At 39.6% G+C, this 23,221-nt stretch overlaps 1 protein-coding gene across 4 annotated transcripts in view; it reads left to right on the top strand.

Moving 5' to 3' along the window:
• Positions 1-23,221, top strand: part of LOC126337017 (double-stranded RNA-specific editase 1-like) — a 117,349-nt gene that overhangs the window by 77,614 nt on the left and 16,514 nt on the right. For all 4 annotated transcript variants that reach the window (XM_050001279.1, XM_050001288.1, XM_050001307.1 and 1 more), the window contains exons 3-8: positions 3,598-3,652; positions 4,135-4,289; positions 14,646-15,123; positions 15,209-15,392; positions 22,483-22,745; positions 22,862-22,970. In XM_050001279.1, coding sequence (XP_049857236.1) covers positions 3,598-3,652; positions 4,135-4,289; positions 14,646-15,123; positions 15,209-15,392; positions 22,483-22,745; positions 22,862-22,970 — 1,244 coding nt within the window. The remainder of the gene's footprint in view (positions 1-3,597; positions 3,653-4,134; positions 4,290-14,645; positions 15,124-15,208; positions 15,393-22,482; positions 22,746-22,861; positions 22,971-23,221) is intronic.

Here is a 23,221-nt window from a genome sequence, read left to right as displayed (position 1 = left end):
CAACACAATTACTCAGCCTTGGCAGCCAATGCTATCGTCATTTTCTGAGATTCAAATTGAATGTGTGGCCTCCTCATTTTATTTGCCACATGCAACCCTTACTGTTCTTGTAATTCAACTAGCCTATTAAAATATTCCCACCTAATTACTTGACCATCCCCATCTAGTAATTCTTTTTTTCCTCTTCACATAAAGTATTCCTCATTAATGTGAGCAGCATCAAAAAAAATACTTTTTTGTCATCATTTAAGGGATGAAGAAACCAGCATTGGGAGTCAATTAAACCTACCTTAATTCCTAATTTGTCCATAACACACCTGTTAGCTGCAGCACCATCACAAACCACACCAACTATATGCACTCCTGTTTCCTCCAATCACAGAGGTACTGCTGCAGGAAATTAAGTAGCCAATAGTAATTTTCCAACTCCTGTTAATCCCAGTGACCATAACACTAGTGCCTCTTTTGCTATTTGGCTATCAGCACTTCCCTCACATCCTTGCCCTAAGTCAGCATAACCCCAGACCTTATTACCATCCCATATTAAGTCTTTTTTAATAGCCATCTCATTGAACACAAGTGCAGCTAAAATAGGTCCTGAACTACTTGAAACCTCATTTGCTAATTTTTTAAAGCTTTCTTCTGTGAATCCAGGACTGCCATTTACTGTAGTTGCCCACCTGCAGAGTGTTCGAGGGTGAGGTAATTTAACAAACTTCCTCAATTAATTATAAGCTTTGGAGGAGTAAAAATTGAGTGTAAGGACAAACTGTCATATTTCTTTAGGATATTCAGGAATTGAACATTGGTTTTGCATTGCAAAATTTGCTTCAGAGTATCACTATTTTTGTCGCTTCCTATCATTTCAGAAGCACAGTCTTGAAGTCTCTTATTTAGGCCTGCAACCACTGTTTTACATGTCACAATTTGTTTCTTATTTCTTTCTTGCATGTTTCGCTTGCTTCCTCAGCTTCTCGGTCCTTTTCTGTAGTGCCTCATAATGCTGTTTCAATTTTTTGAGCCTAGGCAAATAATAAGAATAATCTGTATGATCATTCTGATTCACTCTTTCACCTACAGAAATAAAGTATTATCAGTAAGCTTTATTTTTCTTTAAACTTACATTGTTTGATAGCAAAATTCACACATAACCCATATAACAAATAAATACCAGGAAAACTATTTTACATGGTTCATTTGATAAGGAAGCTGATTCTTCACTGACAGGCTGTGTCTTGGTTGTCTCTCTACTATAGTTGTTCTCTGCAGATGGACAGTAAACTCAAATATTGTCGGTACTGCATTTGTCAGAAGTCACCTTTTCATGTTTGTACTGTACGTGTATCTATCTTCCAAGTGAAACGAGCATATGTAGCTATATTGAGTTGGCTGTCACTTATCTCGCCTCATATTGGCTACCCACCGACTTGACAACTCTTTCTTTTTCAGAGGAAATCTAAAATTAAAGAGACGTATATACAGTGGCCTATTTACATTTTGTATGCAGCTTAAACACGAAAATGATGCACAAGACACTAAGTACAACACGCATGTAGATACTCGCCTGAAATATGAAATTCCAGTTGTTTTATCACTTCTATTAGCGCAATTGTATGTTGCACATACACTGGGCATGATATGCAATCGGTCAATAAGACTTTTAAAACAAATTACAACCAGAAAACAGTGATTTCCTAACACCAGTACTATACAACAAATGTAAATATACTGACATGTAGATGTTCCAAAAAATGGCAGCCGGTGTTGCTTTTTGCTGCTGCTGGGAGCTCTATTACCTCACAGATAGCCAATCTACGTAGTTTACATACCTCCTTTGCTGCTGCTGCTGCTGCTGCTGCTGCTGCTACTACTACTACTACTACTACTACCACTACTACCACTACCACCACCCTTCCTTGTAGCATAAATGAGAATAAAGCTATCACAGTATTAAAACACCAAGGTGACTCCCCTGCATTAATTGTTGGATGAACACTCCCAGAAGAAAGAATTAAGCAGGGAATGGAGTAACCACGGTGTGAAGTTTGTTTGTTTCTGGTTTGAATATGCCATTCTGCATTTGCATATTCATATTAACACAAAAATTTCTTATAGATTGAAGCTGTGCCACACTGTGATGCAAAACTTTCACCGTTGGCTTTAAAGTGCAATGCACATATGAACTATGTGATCAAAAGTATCTGGACACCTGGCTGAAAATGTCTTAAAAGTTTGTGGTGCCCTCCGTTGGTAATGCTGGAATTCAGTATGGTGCTGGCCCACCCTTAGCCTTGATGACAGCTTCCACACTTGCAGGCATACATTCAATCAGGGCTGGAAGGTTTCTTTGGGAATGGCAGCCCATTATTCATGGAGTGCTGTGCTGGGGAGAGGTATCAATGTTGGTTTGTGAGGCCTGGCACAAAGTTGGTGTTCCAAAACATCCCAGAAGTGTCTTAGAGGATTCAGGTCAGAACTCTATGCAGGCCAGTCCATTACAGGGATGTAATTGTCATGTAACCACTCAGTCACAGGCTGTGCATTATCAACAGGTGCTTGATCATGTTGAAAGATGCGATCGCCATGCCCAATTTGCTCTTCAACAGTGGGAAGTAAGAAAGTGCTTAAAACATCAATGTAGGCCTGTGCTGTGATAGTGCCATGCAAAACAAGGGGTGCAAGCATCCTCCATGAAAAACATGACCACACCATAACACCACCTCCTGCGACTTTTACTTTAGGCACTACGTACACTGGGAGATGACGTTTACCGGGCATTCGCCAGACCCACACCCTGCCACCGGATAGCCACATTGTGTGCCGTGATTCGTCACTCCCCACAACGTTTTTCCACTGTTCAATCATCTAATGTTTACACTCCTAAAAACCAAGCGAGGCATCATTTGGCCTTTACCGGCGTGATGCGCGGCTTATGAGCAGCCGCCTGACCATGAAATCGAAGTTTTCTCACCTCCTGCCTAACTGTCATAGTACTCGCAGTGGATCCTGATGCAGTTTGTAATTCCTGTGTGATGATCTGGATAGATGTCTGCCTATTACACATTATGACCCTCTTCGACTGTAGGCGGTCTCTTGTCAGTCAACAGATGAGGTCGATCTGTATGCTTTTGTGCTGTATGTGTCGCTTCACATTTCCACTTCACTATCACGTCGAAAACAGTGGACCTAGGGATGTTCAGGAGTTTGGAAATCTCGCATACAATAACCTGACTACGTTTGACGACCATGAGTTCTGCGGAGCGCTCCATTCTGCTCTCTCACGATGTCTAATGAATACTGAGGTTGCTGATATGGAGTACGAGTGCCTGGCAGTAGGTGGCAGCACAATGCACCTAATATGAAAAACATATGTTATTGAGGGTGTCCGGATATTTTTGATCACATAGTGTATTTGAGTACTTTCACTGTCTTTGGTTGCTGTATCCGAAAGGAATATACTTCAAAAATATTCCAGAATGGAACTGTAGTAAATCTAACTTCATCACTTTTAATTGTTGTTTGTATGAAGTATTAATTTTTGTTCAACACTGATGTTTTAATTAGCAGTATAACGAATATACCAAATTTCTGCACTAGGTTCTTCACCCAGCCAGTGGGATCAAACGTGAATTACCTGAAGAATTCCCTGATGGTGAGTAGTTCTTGGATACATTGGGGTCTTGTCAGGAACAAGTAACAAATGTACCTTCTTTTTATTAGTTATCAGGTAATTAACATGTGTAAGATGATAACTATTTTATTTAATTGATGGGTTACATTGATGCAATTCAAATAATGGCTATGGAATACAAGGCTGTTCATTGTTAAAATGTAGTCGGCTTACATATCCTACCAGATACTTTAGTCATCAGTAGCATTTGACAAAACCTATATTCCCTTTCCATGGTTTTACACATATAAATAGTTTCTGTTCACTGGAAATGTTTTCATGAAAAACACAACAGACTGATGTTTTAGATCATAGCTGACATTGTTTTGAACATTACTTCCGTTTGCATACCTGCTGCCTGCAGCTTTACTGGATCATATTTTCATTTTTCTCAAGTTCTCCAAACTTGGTTACCTTCAGCAATTTGGTTTGTATGGTAACAATTTTAATTTTTTTCTGAGCAGCCTCACCTGCTAAGAAGAAAAGGAAAAAGACTGTTGCAGTATCTCAGCCAAAAAATGCAGTATGTGCTTTGAATGAATTACGGCCAGGATTGGTTTATACTACAGTAAATATGAGTGGTCCTGTTCATGCACCTACTTTTACAGTACAAGTTCAGGTATTTATATGAATTGATCTTTACTATATTTTATTATTAAACAGCAGGCTGGTAACATTTAGATAAGTCTTGTTTTTTAGTGCTATTCTGAGAATGTGCCACTGTCATAATTGATACAGTGGTTGACAGTGGACCAGTTGGAGGAATAGGGTTCAGTTGTCTTCGTTTAAGCCCATTGTTTTCATAAGTAATTACAGGCATATGTTGGGAGAGTATCTTCAACAGGCCATAGCAACTCCTTTCTCGTACTTGACTCAAACTAAGCAAGATCTGTTTTCTTCCATGAACACACATCAAGTCTAGTAATTACTGGAACAGTACCACTAGATGTATAGCAGTTGTACCAAAACACTGCTTCAGCATTTCTTCATTTGGCACAACACTACCAATATAAGGGCATTTAAAAAGAGTTACAGGAAGATACCTATTCATCTTCCAAAATTGTGGCAAGATTGTTACAAAGCAGTGAAAGTAAGAAATAAATGAGTTATGTACATTACTGATTTGCAAGACATTGATTATTAATTTATTTATATGTATATCAGTATGTCTTCCTAGTTAGAATTAATCTAATATATTAATTACCGTCTGTGAGCTACCCTTGTAATTAGACTGTTTTTATTTTACTTGTTATTATATTCTATTTACATTTCATTGCAAATTATATCAAAGTCAAATGATGAATTTTAAGTTGACTTCTGTTCAATATATTTGGTACACCCCCAGTTTCTCTCTCTCTCTCTCTCTCTCTCTCTCTCTCTCTCTCTCTCTCTCTCTATGCGCGCCTCCATTTGTGGGTGGGGTGGGACATCACTACTTGTATTCATTGTGAAGTGTGGTAACTTTGACTGGTTGTCCATCTTTACTTCGTTGCAAGAAGGGTTGCCAATACTGGAAGCTGCGTTCCTACACCACAGCAATGTCATTTGAACATGGAACAGTTGTCTTGAGGCAAACATTGATATGACTTGTAGTAGGCATCCTCATTTAATAACACCAGTTACTGAGTCCTGTCATCACTATCAACTGTAAAGTGAGAGCTGTGATGTGTCAGGACATTGTACTTCAACATAGTATCCAACCCTACAGTAAACATATCAGAAAATGCACATCACACTGTATGCACGTACATTGTTTGATGAAATGAATCTGATTGCACATGCTGGGAAGCTGTTGAAACTTGAGTCCCTTCTCACACTCTGTTTGATGCTTGGAGGGTTGCTATTGAGCATTGGGACGGACTTGAGCAGCAGTGTCTTTGGCACCTTTTGGACAGCAGGTGAAGAAGGATCCAAGCATTATACAGGGTGGTGCAGAAGTCGCTGAACGCTGGGCACTGATTGAAACAAAGTATTGAATTGATGTTTCATTACAAATACAAACAATACTTAACCATTATTTTTTATGTTCAAACTGTTTTCCATCATCATTAATACATCTTTGAAGGCTTTTTGTAACACTGTTATGTACTCAATGGCACAGTGTGGTTTCACTGTCCAAATTGTGAAATTCTTTAGTTCAAAAATTGTCTGAGGCTTTTGAGTATAAACAGAGTCCCATAGGAAAAAATCAATGGGCGTGATATCTAGTGACTGTGGAGACATGTCAATATCTGCCCTTCAACCAATCACTTTTCTTCAGAAAGTTTTATTTAAATAATCCTGAATGGCAGTGGCATAATGTGGTAGAAAACCATTATGGTGAAAATAAATTTCTTGGAAGTTTTCAGCTCACATCATAAGTCATGGTACCATATAATTCTGAAGCATATCCAAATAGTTATCTCCTGTCACCGTTTTCAAAAAAAATTGTTATAGTGGTTCTGCTAACAAAATATTTTGACTGTCAATTTACCAGTAAATGCAGTTATGTCTATTAACTTGTCCACTTAAAATTGGCCCTGTCAGACCATAATTTTATTGAATAGGTTAGGACCGTGTTTCAGTTGGTCAAGCATCAGTTCACAAAATTGAAGACATCAGTCTGGATCATCTGCAAGCAGTTCATATCATAAACATGGAATGTAAACTTCAGACTTCTGTTTGTGTAACGTTCTTTGTACTGAACTTTGTTATAAATCCAGCTCAGCTGCTAATCATCTGGTTGATTTTGACAGATTGTGGGTCACAGCTAAACATACTCGCAGTTCATTATCCTTAGTCGTGACTGTTCTTAGATGATCAGACCTTGGTGCATCCATAACAAATCCATGTTCTTCAAATACACTCCTGGAAATTGAAATAAGAACACCGTGAATTCATTGTCCCAGGAAGGGGAAACTTTATTGACACATTCCTGGTGTCACATACATCACATGATCACACTGACAGAACCACAGGCACATAGACACAGGCAACAGAGCATGCACAATGTCGGCACTAGTGCAGTGTATATCCACCTTTCGCAGCAATGCAGGCTGCTATTCTCCCATGGAGACGATCGTAGAGATGCTGGATGTAGTCCTGTGGAACGGCTTGCCATGCCATTTCCACCTGGCGCCTCAGTTGGACCAGCGTTCGTGCTGGACGTGCAGACCGCGTGAGACGACGCTTCATCCAGTCCCAAACATGCTCAATGGGGGACAGATCCGGAGATCTTGCTGGCCAGGGTAGTTGACTTACACCTTCTAGAGCACGTTGGGTGGCACGGGATACATGCGGACGTGCATTGTCCTGTTTGAACAGCAAGTTCCCTTGCCGGTCTAGGAATGGTAGAACGATGGGTTCGATGACGGTTTGGATGTACCGTGCACTATTCAGTGTCCCCTCGACGATCACCAGAGGTGTACGGCCAGTGTAGGAGATCACTCCCCACACCATGATGCTGGGTGTTGGCCCTGTGTGCCTCGGTCGTATGCAGTCCTGATTGTGGCGCTCACCTGCACGGCGCCAAACACGCATACAACCATCATTGGCACCAAGGCAGAAGCGACTCTCATCGCTGAAGACGACACGTCTCCATTCGTCCCTCCATTCACGCCTGTCGCGACACCACTGGAGGCGGGCTGCACGAGTTGGGGCGTGAGCGGAAGACGGCCTAACGGTGTGCGGGACCGTAGCCCAGCTTCATGGAGACGGTTGCGAATGGTCCTCGCCGATACCCCTGGAGCAACAGTGTCCCTAATTTGCTGGGAAGTGGCGGTGCGGTCCCCTACGGCACTGCGTAGGATCCTACGGTCTTGGCGTGCATCCGTGCGTCGCTGCGGTCCGGTCCCAGGTCGACGGGCACGTGCACCTTCCGCCGACCACTGGCGACAACATCGATGTACTGTGGAGACCTCACACCCCACGTGTTGAGCAATTCGGCGGTACGTCCACCCGGCCTTCCGCATGCCCACTATACGCCCTCGCTCAAAGTCCGTCAACTGCACATACGGTTCACGTCCACGCTGTCGCGGCATGCTACCAGTGTTAAAGACTGCGATGGAGCTCCGTATGCCACGGCAAACTGGCTGACACTGACTGCGGCGGTGCACAAATGCTGCGCAGCTAGCGCCATTTGACGGCCAACACCGCGGTTCCTGGTGTGTCCGCTGTGCCGTGCGTGTGATCATTGCTTGTACAGCCCTCTCGCAGTGTCCGGAGCAAGTATGGTGGGTCTGACACTCTGGTGTCAATGTGTTCTTTTTTCCATTTCCAGGAGTGTATGTTTCATATGATGTACATTTTTTGTCTAGATAGTGGTTTTGATCTAAAGTATCTTCCCAATTCATAAACAACTGTGGTAGTACCACTTTTATAAAATGCTTTTAACACAAAATTTCTTTCTTCCTTCGTTAACATCGTGACAATTCAGATAACTACAGCTGTAAACATGTCTCACAGATCACACTTTCTACAATTAATTAGTTTGATTATTGTGTGTGTTTTGTTTGTCATTGCAAGGTGTAAATATCACCATTTAGTAATAACAATGTAATAGGTTAAAACTTCCTACACATCACAGTTGCTTTTGTTTTCCTTCAACCAACTGTCTAGTGACTTTTGCGCTACCCTGTACAATGAATGCGGATGAGGTTGAGCAGCACAATATTGAATGTCAACCAACATCAGATTTTTATTTTACAAATGTACACTTTCTAACAGGGAGACTTAAGTGTCACTTGTTTTGTTTTTATTTGACACTGAAATTAATTTGTAGTTTGATATGGCTTATTCATTCATTCATTCATTCCATGTGCTCATTGCAACCAAACATGTTGGTTCAAATGGCTCTGAGCACTATGGGACTTAACTTCTGAGGTCATCAGTCCGCTAGAACTTAGAACTACTTAAACCTAACTAACCTAAGGACATCACATACATCCATGCCCGAGGCAGGATTTGAACCTGTGACCGTAATGGTCTCGCGGTTCCATACTGTAGCGCTTAGAACCGCACAGACAGTCAGGCCGGCCCAAACATGTTGGCCTACATGCAGATGGTGTAAAGCAATTTTTTGGCAGTTCGTTTCTGTGCGTTGCCCAAAACACGCTCTTTACAAGTATCTTGCAACCATTCTGTCACTTACTGAAACCTGCAATGCGGACAAGTACAGCTGAAGTCTTCGCTGAAAAAATTAAAGTGTAAGCTATCCATAAAAATCATTGGGCTCCTTTCTTTGCAGCAGGTATGTGCTGCACAGGTAATCATGTGGACAGCCCTTTTTTGACATCCACACCAACTTGAAATCATTAGTTGCCCATTTTGACAAGTTGTAAGACTTCCTCCACCAGCTGAACATTGTCAGTGATGTGCTTCCTCAGATTTCACCTCGGCAGGGTCAACCACATCTTATTGAGCAGGCAAGATAGATGTGTATGTTTGGTCAGGTTAGATATCTATGGTATTATAATGACGGGGGGAAAAAAAAATCCCAATCCCAAGGAGGGGCTTAGCGACTTAAGAAAGGTTGGTTGGCATATTTCTACTTGTGAGAGCTGACGTCCATTCAGATTTCTCACCAGATACACGAGAGTGGTGCTAGTAGCACCACTATGAGGATACAAACCATATTTGCTTTAAATACGTTTGCTGTAATGGTCATGAGTGTTAGTTACCATTAAGGTAGGACGTGGTGAGTTGATGTTAGTCAAGAATCCCCGTAATGTGACAAAGACGCCATTATCAGTCTTCACTGAGTTTGAACAAGGCCATGTAATTGGGCTATGAGAAACTGGATGTTCCTACTGCAATATTGCAGAAAGACTTAGCTCGTATGTAGTCACTGTACATGATTGCTGGCAGCGGTTGTCATGAGAATGTACAGTTGCAAGAAGCCTGCACTCCGGATGGCCACAGGGCATGACCAAGAGGGAAGACCATTGTGTTGGGCATAGAGCTTTGGCACATCTTACTGCACCTGCAGCAGACATTTGAGCAGCACTTAGCACCACAGTGACACAATGTATTGGTAAGGATGAGTCACTTCAAGGACGGCTTTGAACCATATGCCCTTTAGCATGCATTCGATAGACCCCAAACCACTACCATTTGTGGTGTCAAGCGAGACTTCAATGTAAGCCAGGGTGAAGGTCTGTTGTGTTTACTGACGAAAGCTGGTTTGTCTCAGTGCCAGTGATGGTGGCTGTGTGTTGGTTAGGAGGGGGCCAGTTGTGGGCCTGCAACCAGCTAGTTTGCGTGCTTCACACACTGTTCCTACACCAGGAGTTGTGGTCTGTAAATTTGTACTGGTGGAATTGACCTGTCGTATTGCCATTCATAAATAGCATTCCAGGTGGTGTTCGCCAACAAGGTAAAGCTCACCCACGTACCACTGTTCTAACTCGACATGCTCTATAAAGTGTTGACATGTTGCCTTGGCCTGCTCGATCACGTCTGTCCGTAATTGAGCACATATGGGACATCTTCAGATATCAACTCCTGCATCATCCACAAACAGCATTGCCTGTCTCTATATTGACAACGAAATGCAGTAGGCAAGGAACTCCATTGCAAAAACTGACATCCGGCACCTGTACAACACAATACATACATGCATGCTTGCAGTCAACATTATAGCAGTTGCACCAATTGTTAATGGACCAGCATTTCACATTTGCGATGATTTATCTCGTGCTTACATTAACTAGTGATCCTGTTAATCACTTGTGTGGTGTTATCTAAATGGATGTACTCCTGAAATTTCATTACATTAATTACTTTTTGGTGTCAATTTTTTCTGTCAGTATGCTCACATCAGCTGCCAATAACAAAATATATGCAGAATTCCAGTTTTGTGAGTTGTGCGCTCACATGATTTTTTCACTGATGAAACGAAACTTTATGATCATTGCTCACCATTAGTTTGAATTCCACTTGATGATGTTGCAGCCATACGACACAGTTAGTAAAGGGTATAGATGGAATAGAGATGAATTGGCTGTCATTTTATACTATGTTCAGTATATGAACGATTCTGATGTAAACAGACACATGCGTGGTGATTCGTCAGTGGTCGTAGCACACATTCACAAGTGATGAGAGCCAGTGGAATGAGATATTTTGTGTTTTACTACTTTTAAGACGTTCTAAAGCATCTGCAGAGAGCAGTAGTTTTGTTGAATAGTGTGTTAAATATTTACATTATGTATTTCTTTTGCAAATCTGTGTACATTCGCTTTTTCTGGACAATTACATGCATGAAACTGTAGCTAGTTCTGGCCAGTACATGTCAGCTGGGTTTGTGAATACTCTCTCAATTTGCAGTTTTCAGCAGGAGATCAACCTTTGTATGTGGCAAAACACTGCTCACCATTCCTCGATTTGTAAGTGGTGAACTTCCTGTGTACGAGCATTCAGTTAAGTTTTATGTGTCATTCTGAAGAAACATCTGGAGGGGAAGGACCAAGCAAAGAACCTCTCCTGTTCTTAGTACTGAAGAAAATGGTGGGAAGTTGTCCTCCACAGTGCCACCCCCCACCCCGACCCCCTCTCCCCGCTTCTCAGCAATCTTGCAGGCAGCTTCTCACTTATTTGTGTTTCCAACGTGGACAGTGAAAGGCTGAAACTGCATCGTGTTCTTTTGTGAAACATGGAAGAGGAATGTTTTATTTTACTACTTTTGATGCCAATAATTTCATTGTTTCAACATTTCAAATACCAATACAGAATTGTTAAAATCAGGAGTTGGTCAGCTGATTAAATGAAACATTATTAACATTCAGTTGCATAATGTCAAACAGAAACAAATAAGCTTCCACAGAATCACCTGCAGTTGTTCACATCACTGCAGTCTTGATGGACTGGCTCTACTGTTCGAATGTGCCAGTAAAACATTGCGCGTTTGGTTATCTTCTCTGAGTAGGAAAGGCAAGTTACAGTGCTGCATAAAATGTAAGGTTATTATTGTACCTGGCACCGAAGCTCCATGGGAAATAAAATCCAATGAGGTAGTAGCAAACACAGAACAATTTGCAGCATAATGTTTAAATTGGGATTGTTCTAGGATGAATAGTCTGTAGTGATGATTGGTCCGTAAATTGGGAAATCCACGGACATGTAATACTCTTAACAAGGCTGCTTGAAATGGCCCGTCACCTGGGAACGAGCATCTGGGATATAGCAAAGTTGATTGTGTGTTCATGACCTGCTGTTGTGATTATCTGTGGAAAGTGTTTGACAGTTAAAACATGAGTATGCAACATCTTGCTGAACATCCATGCAGCACTGCATGTGGTAACCTCACTCTCTGTAGCGACAGAATGATGATGTGCACCATGCCGGTTCAACAGGATTCTGGCTGTGGTAGCAGGATTTTCTGGGCAACATGCTGACCTAATTGGCCACAGTTTGCGAAGCCTGCTAGAGAAGGTATTAATGCAACAAAATGTAAACTACCCGCTGTTACTTTTTTTGACTCCAGCTCCAGAACCTTCCGAAGAAATATCCTCTTTCTTTCCTGCTATTGCTGACACTCCCTATTTCTGGCAAATGTCCTTACTATATATAAACATTGAGATTTAACTATGATACTGTAGTATTTGAACTTCATGTGAAGATAAGGGTTTGGATTTGTAGTTTCTTAAACATTTGATCAGGTGAATGTTTGCAACTGAGGAACCTGTTTGTAGAATAAAAATCTGCTTGAGTTCCCAGTAATTTCATAATTTATTACGTGGCAGGTTTCAGAGCACACGGCTTCATCTTCAGGTGCTACCAATAATCACGGGAACGTAAATGTGTGGCATGCTGTCCAAGCAGGCACTGTGGTTGCTGGTCCTATGCTCCCATGTGTTTGTTTGATGTTGGTGTGACACACCATTACTGACTGGCCCAACCACCACACATTTATGTTCCCAGGATTATTTGATGGCTTCTCAAGATGCAGCTTTATGCTTCACACTGGTCTTGTTATAAATTAACAAATTACTGGCGACTGAAGGGTCTTTTATTCTATAAATACGTAAGTTTTTCTGTTGTACCTTGACAGCTGTCTCCATCTGTTTGGACCCATTTTTGATCTCTGAATTCTCATTGAGGTTAGGATGAGAATCTTGCATAGTTACTTGAACCTCATTGATGATACCATACATGATCTTCATTGTTCATGTTGAATTCTTTGCATCTATTTTAATGTATTCCTCTGTTCAAACAAAATTTTTAATATCTCTCTTTTTAACATGCAATGTCCAGATTAATTGCAAAAAAATACTAGAATCGTCTGCAAAAGCAAGTCATTTAAATTGAAGGCCTTTCTTTTAATGGCCTTAATTGATTCTGTTTGGGACATATTCTCAACTCATTCTTGTCTGCATTCTGGGATTATTTTCTCCAGTGCGCAGTCAGACACAACTGCCAAGAGGCCGTCTCCTTCTCTTTCTTCTGTATTGATTTTTGTTTGTTGAGATAGTAACCTAATAATTTAACTTTTCTTTGTATGTTTTCTAATGTTCGTTGTATAAACACTCGTGTCTTGGTATCTATTCCAAATGTGTGTCAATAGTTATATGCTTTCTTAAAATAAACAAATGTTGTGATCACATTCTTACTGATTCTTAGCAGTTTGGTTTTGATCAAGATGTGTCTTAATGTTGGAGATCTGTTCTGCACATGGACTGTCCTTTCCTTTATCCTGTGTGGCAATCTTATTGTTGCTGATCTTTGTGGTACACTATTCTATTCTGTAGTGCTTTGGAGAGTACCTTGCATTTGACTGGAAGAAGTGATACACTTCTGTAGTTGTTGGCATTAGTTATGGCCCATTTCTTTTGTAACAAGTGAATGGCTGCATCTGTCCAGCCACCTGGGATCTTTTCTTTATGCCAAATCTATTCAAACAGTCTCTCCAACTATCCTAATACTTTGTCCTCAGAATATATGAGAATGACTGATTTCTTGCCATATAATTTGTTATTTTTATGCTTTTTATGATCTTAATTTCTGTCTTATCTGGTGGGTTTGAATGAGGAAATTTAAGCAGTAACTCCTGGAAAGCCTGGTTATTCTATGAAGATTTACAGTTGAGCAGGGCTTTGAAATATTTGGCCAGATTGTTTCAATTCTGTTTGTTGTTCAAAATATAATTTCCCACAACATGTTCATGAACATGTTCAGTGATAAATAGCATGGAAGCTATGACTTGAAAAATTGATAGATATATCTGATGATATTATTCTTAAGGTTATGTTGCATTTCCTACAGTTGATGTTTATCAAATTTTTATTTGGTGCTTCTGAACATCTTGTCTGTTCTTTTGCTTTGGGTCTTGAATTCTCCAAAATTCTCTCTGATGGAGTTCTATTTCTTACGATCGACAAAAGTTTTCTTAGGGTGTCTTCAGTTGTCATTCCGCCAAGGGTGTGTTTTCTTCTTAGCCAGAAAGATTGTTTTGCCACTTCTTCATTTTTTTAATATTTTTATTTATTTATATATTTTAGCAGCTTTCTCTGAATAACATTTGGCTTGTCTCTGTATTCATAACATCCATTTGTACTCAATGCCCATGTTCAACACAACCAGTCACACATACAGTACTAAAATTTAGATCTTGCCAAACACCTTTTACAGTACAGGTATGGGACATTTTTCTTATTCTGCAGATTTGACTAAAAGAGTGTGTGTGATATATATCTTAAGTTTAGGGTACCTGCATGAGATATCTTCAGGTATATTTACTGTGTATGTAAGTAATATTGTCCATAGTGAGACACAGTTACCAATTTCATGAAACAACATCTATTTTTCACAGTTTTTAAGTATTTTAGAAATTATATCCTTATCTTTAAATTCAAGAATTCAGTCATTCTTTGTAGAACCATGAAATGAAAATGTATTTTAACTTAAGACAGAAAATTACTTTTAGAATACTATTTTAGCCATATATAATTAGTAATAACATCATTATTTGCTAAACATAGTTCATTTTACGTGCTTTCAGGTTAATGGTCAAAGTTTTCAAGGTCAAGGCCGATCAAAAAAATTGGCAAAACATGCTGCTGCAGAAGCTGCTCTTCGTTCATTTGTACAGTTCAAAAATGCTCCAGAAGCTCAACAGGCAATGAACATGCATATTTCTGAATTTGATTATACAAGTGATGTTACGGAAACTGAACTATCTTTGTTTAATACATTCCATCCCGTGGAAGGAAGTGCTTCACCTGGGAATTGTGGCGGTCCGGACAAGTTATCAAATGAGCATTTAGAAAAAGCACAGAATGGTTGTATTCCTCCAAAATCCCCTTCTCAGGCTATAATACGACGAAATTTACCTCCTATTCCTTGTGATAAGAGCCCAGTAATGTTGCTGAATGAACTCCGATCAGGCATTAAATTTGAATGTGTTTCAGAGAGTGGTGAACAGTATGCTAAGTTTACAATGGTCGTTAATATTGATGGTGAACGATTTGAGGGAACGGGTTTGTATTTTCTGTATTAATTTGGGTAAATATTTAACATAATTTGACTTGATGATGTCTTATATTTTCTCCCCATTTTCAACAGGTCCAAGCAAAAAACTTGGGAAGGCTGCGGCAGCAAAGGCAGCCCTTGCAAAATTGTACAATATGACATTCACACCATTTCCCAATTCCTTGAAGCAAACAAGATCTCTGTTGACTTCTGGGACAGCCAATGCCTCCCTGGAGCAGATGACATTGCCACAAGTGCTGGCAGATCACATATCTAGGTGATTGAACTCGAGGAAACATGCCATTGTGTCAAAAACTGAGATCCTGATTGTGTACAAAATACAGTTTGATTCTTGCAAAGAAGGAAACAATAACCAGCTGCTGTTTATTTCCATAAAAATTGCTCCATTAACAGTTTCAAACTGACAGGTTCATTGTCAAATGGCTGTTTACATATAGACACCTTTGGTGATGTTCACTTTAGTTTCCAGCTGTTTATTCCACTTGTGGTGACAGTTTCTTGGGGAAATCAAATAGCATCAGACAATAAAGCTTCACAGCAGACACCTAAGCAGTTGACACCAAATACAATAGAAAACAGCTGAAAATAAGTTGCTCTTGCTCTTTTCTTTTTTTGGGGGGGGGGGGGGGGGAGTATCCTACAAAACAAGCAATCTATTCAAAAATATGAACATTAAGGTAAGCTTCGATGTAAATAACAAAATCCAGCATTTGTAACTTAATGGATAACAATGCTTCATATAAGAAGATCAGGATATACAAACTCACTTTCCGGAGTTGCCCCTCATACTATGTGCTACAAACTGGGAGAAGGTTTGAGACTCAGTTCAAAGAGCATTTAGATGGAATATGGTAGAATAGTTTAAGTATTCACATTTGCAATGCAGACAACTCTCGAAGACGTGGAGTAGAGAGCATTGAAGAGCATATCCAGCTATTTCATTGTGATGGTCGTTCTCCGCACATAGGTTGTACACACCTGGGTCACTACAACCATCTGCTAATATGACAGTTTTTTCCTCATGTGCCTCTGCCTACTTCCACCATAACCTCTCAGTTCTCTTCTTTGAGGCAACGAAACTGAAGTTTGGTTTCGCACTTGGTCCACAACAGACACACCTCATGGCTAGGAACATTTCATATCTTGAATAGTGCAGCACACACTACAAAGTCCATTCTTGGGAGCTTGTAACAAAGTATTAATATTCAAGCCACACCACACTTTCTACACCTGCAACACAACATGCTACATAAAAAAACTACATCACACCACGAGACAGCAAGTGCTTATGCTCGCGTGGGTAATAGCAGAGATTCAAGCTCCTCCCCATCAAGGCAGGTATGCTCCGGGAAGACTGTATATCATTCTGCTGAATTCCTCCCTGGCAATTTTCCCAGGAAAGACTTATCATTTGTGTGCATCATGGTGACAAATTCATGTTAGTGCTGTTGAACACTGTGTGACTAGTTACTTTGCGTACGCATCATCTTCTTCGTCATTTGTACGGTCTTATATTTGAGGCTCCTATGAGAAAGTTTTTTTTTATTTTTTTTTTATCTCATGGTATTAAAACATTCATTGAGAACTTGATGTGCTGAATTCGCTACCATGGATGCTACTCTTACTGCGCCTTGCAATATCACTCTCTTCTTTAGCATTCATCATATTAGCAAGTGACATTAACACTTTGCCATCTGCACGTCTCGTACAAAGTTATTCGCTTGGGACTTTCAGCGCTAATTCGGATTACTTGGCTTGTCGCTGGTTGCTTGTCACCTTTCCGTTGATGACAAACTTCAAACACATTGACCTTTGCGCCCTATAATTTATCCGGAAATCCTCTATTTTCCCATGTCGTTCCACAAACGCAAATTTTCTTTTCAAGTAACTTCTCTGCAAGTTCTACACTGTTATAATAATTATCCATGTAATAGTTCCATCACTGTTTTTGCTAAAGGTTGTCCAATGCTGGAATATATCTTGAATGAGGAAATCACACAGCATCTAAATGAGTATGCCATATTTTGTAGTTTATAACACATTGTATACTGTAAAATCTAACTGTCCATGCCACGGTATCATTCCTTCATCAATTGAGATGTTTTGATTTAGATTAAACATTTCTTTAAACTTTTTGGAAAAATAATCAGTTACGAATTGCACTTTGAAAAGCCAGTCGGCATGATTTGGTTTAATGTTGTTGGAAAAATGTAAAAAGATAATATTTGTCGGAATCAGTTGCTGGCCATCGTTCTGCCAAATACTGATGAGTCTATCAACGGATTTGTTGACCAGTAATTGTCGGTCCTTGCTTTTTTTTTGTTTTCAGTTCCTATAAGGATAGCAAGCCCAAACCATTTTCTAAGTTCGGGTCCCTTAATGTCGACAAACTTGGCTTTTTATTTTTTTATTTTAATTTTTTTATCCAGTTTCCCTGTATTGCAATTTTGACTGTAATACTTGTTGGTTTCATTGTTGTGCCCTGTGTAACATGCCTGTTTTCCGCACACCCAGTTTTATTTATTTTACAAATAAAATTATCAAGTTAGTTGGAGACCAACATTTATGCAGCATTAACACAGAAAGGTAGCCTTATGACTTTACTCAGAGAGATAGACCTATATTTACATAAAAGCAAATCACCACTTCATCTCCTCAATGAATAGACTGAGTTAATCAATGCAGCATTTATGTAAAATCTCATTTATCTGCTTTCCAGTTTGAAACAAAAACTACACCCTTTGACAATAACAGCATGCTAACAATAACCCGAAATTAAACACTACACAAAAATATTACAGCCCACTTAGTCATATGTTAACCCAGTTCACTCCAACAGTGAGTAGCACTCAACATTTTGAAGTTTGTTTTCCATTCCAATGTCAAGCCTCATTCAACAGGATTTTTTATAGCTCACACATGCTCCATTCTCAAATCTGATTGTACTAGGCATCAATGCTACATAGTACTGCACTCTCAAGAAGTGCATGTTAACACAGTGTCGAACTGTGGCAGTTGTGTTGAGAGAGAGGTAATTATTATGTTGAAGATAGTACATGCAAAATGGCTAGTTCTTCCCACACAGTTCTTTCTGAGGAATAGATTGTAGAATTTGTAGAGGAATGTCTTAGTGACAGTGATTTTGATGATGACGGTGATTAATTTGTAAATAATTGAAGTGAAATTATGATGGAATATGCAATGAAAAATTTTGTATTTTAATGCAGGCAGATAATTTTGTTTTAATGTATACCCTAACTGTTAGGGGCCTCATTGTTTCCACAAAGAGACTCTTACAATTCTCTGTGCCATGCTGTGCTTGGCACTGTTTTACTGTGATTTAAATAAGAGTGCACGAAAGTGCCCTGTGGCTGCTTTGCAGAGTTTAAAAGGTTAATACAATAGTTAATTTTCAACTTGCTGTCCCTTATTCATATACTGTTCATTGTCTTAATATTCGTTTATTTATTTGCAATTTTTTCTCATTGTTTGTTTTGTTTCCTGTGCATATGATATTACTTACATGTATCATTTCAGTAACTTTACTAACAAATTGGGTTCCTTGTTTGTTTATTTTATGTGTAATCAGTGCTCCTTGAATGTAAATTGCATGTAGTGAAATGTTTGTATTTGGTAAATTTTCTGTTGTCACATCAGTGTACATGTTGTAACATATCTAAGAGAGAAATTCTTTGGTACTGTTATATTTCTCATATTGCCGTCTTTGTACACAGCCTTCCATGTGGCAAAAACCTGTGCATGCGTGCGCTACACCATGTGGATGTACAGAGAGGCTCAAAGAAAATGTATTTACTTTTTAATGGCTCATAACTTGAAAATTAACTGACAGAAATATCTCATTTTCGGTGAAAGTTTAGCTTAAATTGAAGTCATTGTAGCTGTTCAAACCTGTCACTGTTTGTCATATTAGGCTGTGAGAAAATCAATGAGACTGACAACAGTGAGTGATCTGGCAATGCTTTGTTCTAATTCTGTAGACCGGTGCATTCATCTCATCCAAATCCTCAGTCTGAGTTTCAGTTCCGTACAGCCATTTCATGATTTTTGGGCTGGCATCATTGAAGTTTTATTTTTGTTGTGTGCTATGGAAGTGGAACAGCGGAATTTAGAGCAATGTTATGCAATCAAGTTTCGTGTTAAACGTGGGAAATTCACTAGTGTGACCGTTGAAAAGTTGAAACAGGCCTTTGGGGAACAATCCTTATCAAGAGTACAAGTTTTTCACTGCCACAAATTGCTTTTGGAAGGCTGGGAACACATTGAAAATTAACCTCTCTCGGGGAGACCTTCGACTTTGGAAACGAACCAAAACATTGAACTTACATGTGCTCGTGTGAGAAGCAACTGACATTTGCTGTGGAACACATGACTAATGATAGTAAAAGGAAATGTAGAGGGTGGGGCAGATTTTTTCCAGCGAAGCCTGTGCACATATGCTCAGTATGCATTCATCATTTCATATGGTGTGGATTTTGACAAACATTGTAATGGAACCGATTAGCTGGCGTTTTATGTTGTACGGCAAGAAGTCTGCAAGATATCACTTGAGTGCTTACGATTGTGGACAAGGTGTTGGATGGCACAAAACCAGTCAGTGTCAGTATGTGGCGAGAGTAATGTGTGTGTCCAAAAGTATCATATTGTGAATAAAAAAGGCCACTAAAGGTGGTGGTTGACAGATCACTACATTATAAGAGAAGTGCTACATAGCCCTAGTGGTGGAAAGGAACAGATATCTCACTCCTACATAGATTGTTGCAGACCTTGCAACCACTACCAATACAGGTATCTCTGACAGAACCTTTACACAGCAGTTCAGTCGGATTGCTTTGTATGTTCGGAAGCCTGTTACATATAAATGCATTCCACTTCAACCACACCTTCCTCGAGACCGAGCTCATCGGTTTAAGAAGTATGCTGGTTGGGATCAGCAACAATGGTCCAGAGTGATATTCTCCATTAAATCCCACTTCACTGTTGCAAGTGACTTTGGCCACCAGTTAGTGTGGAGAGAGAGTGGAACATGTTATACATCACAGGATGTTCATGAATGGCATCAGTATGACCTATGTGATTCGGTGTGGGCTGGCATTGTGCACAGTGGCCGAACATCTTTGCATATCTTTGTGCGAGGTATCATTACAGCATAATGGTATTCCAGGGAGATTATCATATCCATCTTCAGGGGTGCGTTGGGTCCCGACTCTCTCCCTATGGATGACAGTGCCCGACCACACAGGATCTCTGATGTGTCAGACACTGGAAAGGGAAGATACTGGACATGTGGAATGGTCTACATACTTCCCAGACCTAAACCCTATAGAGCATGCCCGGGATGCTCTTGGCAGACGTTTTTCTCAATGAACACATACTCCCCCGAAGCATGCAAATACTGAAAACTACCTTGAGACAGGCGTGGAACAATACCCCCAAAGGACTCCTCAACAGTTAGGTAGCCTGTGTGGAATGACAGATACAAAATATGCATTACTGCCTGAGGGAGGCAACCACATTCCGTTATGAGAGGCTGAGTTTTACTTTCATGTTTGGGGTCTAACCGGTGTCACCATGAACATTATTTGTGTCTGTTATCCTGTGGTGAAATCTGTATCATTTTTAATTATAAATATAGCATTCCACCTCTATTACTTATGTACTGTGTGTCATGTCGTCCATCATTGTGTGCGATTATTCATGTCCAGCAATGTGTCACTTCCTTAGTAATTGTCAAACAGTGTAGAAAAAAACTAAAGACCAATGTGTCCCTTTCATCAAATGTCAGCATTGCACCAGCAATGTTTAATCACATAATGGAGAGGAAAACAAAACAATGCTTATGTGGTGACTGCCAGAACTATTAAAAATGAGACATTTTCATCAGTTAAATTGCATGGTGCGCAGAATTAAACAGTATATACATATACAGGCAGCGCAGTGGTTAGCACACTGGACTCACATTCAGAAGTACGACAGTTCAAACAGCTGTCCAGCCACCCTGATTTAAGTTTTTTTATGATTTCCATAGGTAGTGTTAGGCTTTGAAAGGGCATGGCCGATTTCCTTCCTTTATCTGTGCTTCTGCTCCATCTCTCAATACCTTGTCGTCGACAGGTTGTTAAACACTAGTCTCCTCCTCCTCCACATTTTTCGGCCACTCTGTGATAAAAAGAGTGCTATTTATACTCGTCACTAATTTGTGAATGCGAGCAGTACACATTTGCTACATAATGATTTTCGTCGTAAACAACCTAAAATTAAATAGTTCTACCTTAAAGATTTGTTCACGTTGCGTTCAATTGCTATTAAGTACAGTTACAGTTAAATAGATCAATTGTCTCATAATTTTTTGCTGTAGGACACCACTGCCCCAGGGAACTTTCACTACAAGGAGGATAAACAGCGAAAAACTGATGTGAACATCAACAAATTTGTGTTTAAATTTGAACAGCTATCTGAAGGTGAACCTGTCAATTCAAAACCAGTATCGGCACTTTTGCGTAAATAAATAGCGTTATTAACGGTGGCTGCTTGCTGTTTTTCCCCATTGCAAGGATAAACCTTTTTTAATTTCTTTCTTTTTTTATATTTTTTATGTGAATTCGTATGTAGTCTATTGTTGCTTTATAACTGTTTCATACAGAAATATTTTCACATACACACCATCACATTTACCTTTGACAAATAAGCAATAAAACAAGCAATGCAGTATACTTCGCTGCACACAGTAGGATGTTCAGTTCTGGCATAGAGGCAATTGCCACATTGAGTGACATTTTGTACTACCTTGGGTATTACTTCACAAGTATTCAACAGCTTGGAATCTGTTGGCTATGTGGGCCCCTAATGATGGTGAAAGTTTGTGTTTAAAGTAATTTTCCTGTAAGTATTACATTTGCAATTCTGTCTTGAAAAGACATCTTCTGTATTTGAACTAAAGTACAAGACCTTTGTGTACGCCCAGTCACAAATGTACCAGTGTGTCCCTTTAAGACACCTGCATGTGTCATCTGAAGCCGTACAATGAACACCATATGTGATGAATTCAAATTGTCTTGTGATCAGTATTACACACATACATTTTCATCCATGGAGTGGAGTAGAGACTTTGACTCATCTGACCAACATAGTTTTTTTTAAAATTATAGGTTGCTTTTCTGGTATGGTAATAATATAGTGTAGGCACACATCATTTAAGTACTGTAAGCAAGCTCTCCATCTCTCTTTTTGATGTATTGAGTTTGTTTCTTTGTGGAATAAGTTTTTAGAGTGAGTTGAAAACTCTTGTGTTAACAAATAATGGTCTTGTCAATTCCCCTTATTTGCAGGTTAGTAATAAACAAATTCACATCTTTAATAGAACGACAACCTAACCATGCTCGACGAAAGGTACTGGCGGGAATTGTGATGACCACAGGACCACAGATGGAAGATGCAAAAGTGATCTGTGTTACAACTGGAACTAAATGTGTAAATGGTGAACATATGAGCGTAAATGGTGCAGCACTTAATGACACACATGCTGAAATTGTGGCACGCCGCTGTCTTTGTGACTTCCTCTTCGCACAACTGGAATTACATGCTGATGAAAGTATGTAGCATCAATCAATACTTTGTGATTAATAGTTAAATGCATCAATATAATCTATTTTACAGTACGTTCTATAAATAAACCTTGTTATTGAAATATGCCCTTTGTAATTCAAGGCACAGCACAGGATTCTATCTTCAGTTTTAATCCAGTGGGGTATTATCAACTGAAGGAAAACATAAAATTTCATTTGTATATTAGCACAGCTCCATGTGGTGATGCAAGGTAGGTAACGAGAAAATGTATATTTCTGAAAACAGTTATAATGTAAAGCTGTTAGCTAGTGGCTCTTCTCTTCTCACAATCGTTGTTGTGATAGTTCTGTGACTTATGTTTGATGTGTGGTCACTAGTAAGGAGAAGTTCAAACACCCACACCTTCTCTTCTCCCCTCCTTTTATTATCCACATTTAATCACGGTACTTATGAAATAAATTCAATTGTCTGATGTGTCTTCTTCTTCTTCTTCTTCTTCTT

This window comes from Schistocerca gregaria, chromosome 1 (genome assembly GCF_023897955.1).
Source record: "Schistocerca gregaria isolate iqSchGreg1 chromosome 1, iqSchGreg1.2, whole genome shotgun sequence".
Lineage (NCBI taxonomy): Eukaryota > Metazoa > Arthropoda > Insecta > Orthoptera > Acrididae > Schistocerca > Schistocerca gregaria.
Note: the sequence above shows the minus strand (reverse complement) of the source record. Positions and strands in the feature narration are given on the sequence as shown.